Source organism: Octopus bimaculoides, chromosome 6 (assembly GCF_001194135.2).
Source record: "Octopus bimaculoides isolate UCB-OBI-ISO-001 chromosome 6, ASM119413v2, whole genome shotgun sequence".
Classification (NCBI taxonomy): domain Eukaryota; kingdom Metazoa; phylum Mollusca; class Cephalopoda; order Octopoda; family Octopodidae; genus Octopus; species Octopus bimaculoides.
In genome coordinates this window covers 99,299,787-99,302,870 of record NC_068986.1, presented here as the reverse complement: position 1 = coordinate 99,302,870, position 3,084 = coordinate 99,299,787, and the positions used below count along the sequence as shown (strand labels likewise).

Here is a 3,084-nt window from a genome sequence, read left to right as displayed (position 1 = left end):
TGTGTGTGTGTGTGTGTGTGTGTGTGTGTGTGTGTGTGTGTGTGTGTGTGTGTGTGTGTGTGTGTTGCAGACAAGGACGTAAATTTGGAACGCTGTAAAGCTGTAAGAACAGCGGAGGAAGATTAGGTATTTGCTCTTATTATAAGTCGGAAAAAAAGTTATCAGCAAGTGGCTACAGGCGTCGAAGCTGTACGCCCCAGACACCAATGGTTAGAGCATTCTGCCGGTACTTGAGGGGTACAGATTTGACTCCCGTAGCCGCCAGCTGGCAACTTTTGTCCGTCTTATAATGGTAAATGCCCAACTCTTCTCTGCTTACAGCTTTACTGCGTTCGAATTTACTTTCTTCTCTGCAAAATATCAACCAAATTCGACGCTTCCAAATTGGACGCTTGCTAACATTCCTACAGACTGAACCTCACACATTGTATGAGTCCAATGGAGTGACAGTATAATATTCTTCCCAGGAACTCATTGTAGTCATTGTAGCATTTCCCATTCGTATTTGTGTTCCTATCCCTATGTCACTTAATACTGACTCTCACACATTCACATACGCATATATCCACACATGCCACTCCATACCGAACTCAAACGCATCTCTTAGCTACATTCTATATCCTGTTTATTCTACATCCAGCTATGTTATCCTACAAATGAAACATCCTGTAAGTTGGCGAGCGGTAAGTAGAATTTGAAATGTGTGTGTGCGCGCGCGGGAGGTGTACGGGCGTGTGTGTACGGATGTGTGTGTATGCGCTTCAGTGTGTGTAACTGTGTGTCTGTCTGTGTGTGTAAAGAAATGTAAGTGGACCTCTGCTTTGTATCCTCTTTCAATCTTTAACATTTGAAATGTGCGTGTGCCTGTGTGTGTGCGCGCATGAGTATGTGTCTGTGTGTTAATGTGGTTGTGTATGTGTGTGTCTGTGTGTATATGTATGTGTATGCTTGCGTGGGTGTTTGTGTGTGTCTGTGTGTATATGTATGTGTATGCTTGCGTGGGTGTTTGTGTGTGTTTGCGTAAAACAATTCGACTGTACTCTACCTTGTATTCTGTTTCAATCTCTGCCATTTTCCGGAATCTTTCACTAAGGTGAAATGCAGCCACAATAGGATCCTTCTCCGTCAAAACAAGATAAGCCGGACTAGCAATGGCGCGAAAAGCATCAAGTCTACCATTTGTAAATCTCATGAAATCTTCTGACCTGGCCACACTGCATGTTTTACACATGCAGAAGTATTCATGTGGCATATCCAACAAGATGCCACGCAGCATCAGCTTCTTGACGATCAGGAAATTGTTTTGTGTAGCTGCAATTATCAGAGCTTCGCGGAGTATCCTTCGTACCGTTTCTGATTTGTCTTTGCTTGATTCTTTGGTTTCCTCCGGCTAAAAAGAAACAAATACAACAACATTATAAACCCTTTCTACTATAGGCACAAGACCTGAAAATTTTAGAGAAGGATATTGTCAAGTCAATTTCATCGATCTCAGTGTTTAACTGATGCTTATTTTATCGATTCAGAAAGGACGAATGGCAAAGTCGATCTTGGTGGAATTGAACTCAGAGCTTAAAGACGGGTGAGATGTCGCTAAGTATTTTCTCTGACATGCTAATGACTCTGTCAGCTCACTGCCTTTAAAATAAAATAATAAATACGCCCTTTTAGAGCCTATCCAGGCTCAAGGACCCGGTTTCCCGGTTTCAATGGCGTATGTGTTCCCAGCTGGACGGGACGCCAGTCCATCGCAGAGTTACTCATTTTTGCCAGCTGAGTGGACTGGAGCAACGTGAAATGAAGTGTTTTGCTCAAGAACACAACACGTCGCCCGGTCCAGGAATCGAAACCACAATCTTACGATCGTGGTGCTGACACCCTAACCACTAGGCCACGTGCCTCCACTCACTGCCTTTAACAATACTATAAATGAGTTAGATAAGTCATCCTGCAGAACTATAACAGCAGTACGGTGGAGGTTCGAGGAAGATTTAGCAACTATTTCTAATATGTCTGGATTCTAGCGTCTCTCGCATGTTTCACATATCACGTGTTTGAGAGCAAGTCGATGAAGCTCCTAGGACAACGATCTGAACACTTATTACTCCTTATGTTCATCACATGGCTATCACTCACTCACTCATGCGAATCAATTCCACTAAGGACTAAGTAGATACTATATGCTAGTATAACACACCTCTATACATTTTACTTGCTTTTAAATTGATATCATTTCAATGTCAACGCAACTAAGTTGAATTTCAAAGATAACACGACTTATTTACTCTTCAATCAAATTCCACGAAGTTTCTTTGCACATGAAATAGTATGAAGTTTTGAAATCCATTTGATTTTTCGATTTTCTTAAGGGATTTTTTCCTACTCGGAATGAATTGCACTTCAGACAGATTTATAAAAATTCATTCCTACTATCACGTCAGATTTGTTTGTTTGAAAAAACGTATGGTTTGGTCATACTAATGATTATCTAAAGTTAACAACGTTCTATTGATGCATACATAGCATATTGGTTTTCAGAGTTGGATGGTGTCCATCATGTGGATGAAGTTACGTACACTAGAGCAACTTTCTGTCCGAGATTTCTCTCATTCATTTAATGCGATAAAAAAATTAAAAGATTGGACGTGTGAACCACTCACTTGTAACCTTTTGACTCAAAAATTAATTTTAATAGTCACTTTATATGTATCACCATTCTACACATAAAACTACTCTTTACTCTTTACTCTCTTTTACTTGTTTCAGTCTTTTGACTGTGGCCATGCTGGAGCACCGCCTTTTAGTCGAGCAAATCGACCCCAGGACTTATTCTTTAGAAGCCTAGTACTTATTCTATCGATCTCTTTTGCCGAACCGCTAAGTTACGGGGACATAAACACACCAGCATCGGTTCTCAAGCGATGTTGGGGGGACAAACACACACATACAAACATACACACACACATACATATATATATATATACATATATACGACGGGCTTCTTTCAGTTTCCGTCTACCAAATCCACTCACAAGGCTTTGGTCGGCCCGAGGCTATAGTAGAAGACACTTGCCCAAGATGCCG

General features: G+C 41.1%; 1 protein-coding gene across 1 annotated transcript in view; it reads right to left on the bottom strand.

Annotated features, from left to right (window-relative positions):
• LOC106878915 (short transient receptor potential channel 3) overlaps window positions 1-3,084 on the bottom strand; it is a 39,267-nt gene that overhangs the window by 21,415 nt on the left and 14,768 nt on the right. Inside the window, exon 3 of the mRNA XM_052968497.1 lies at window positions 1,046-1,390. Coding sequence (XP_052824457.1) covers window positions 1,046-1,390 — 345 coding nt within the window. The remainder of the gene's footprint in view (window positions 1-1,045; window positions 1,391-3,084) is intronic.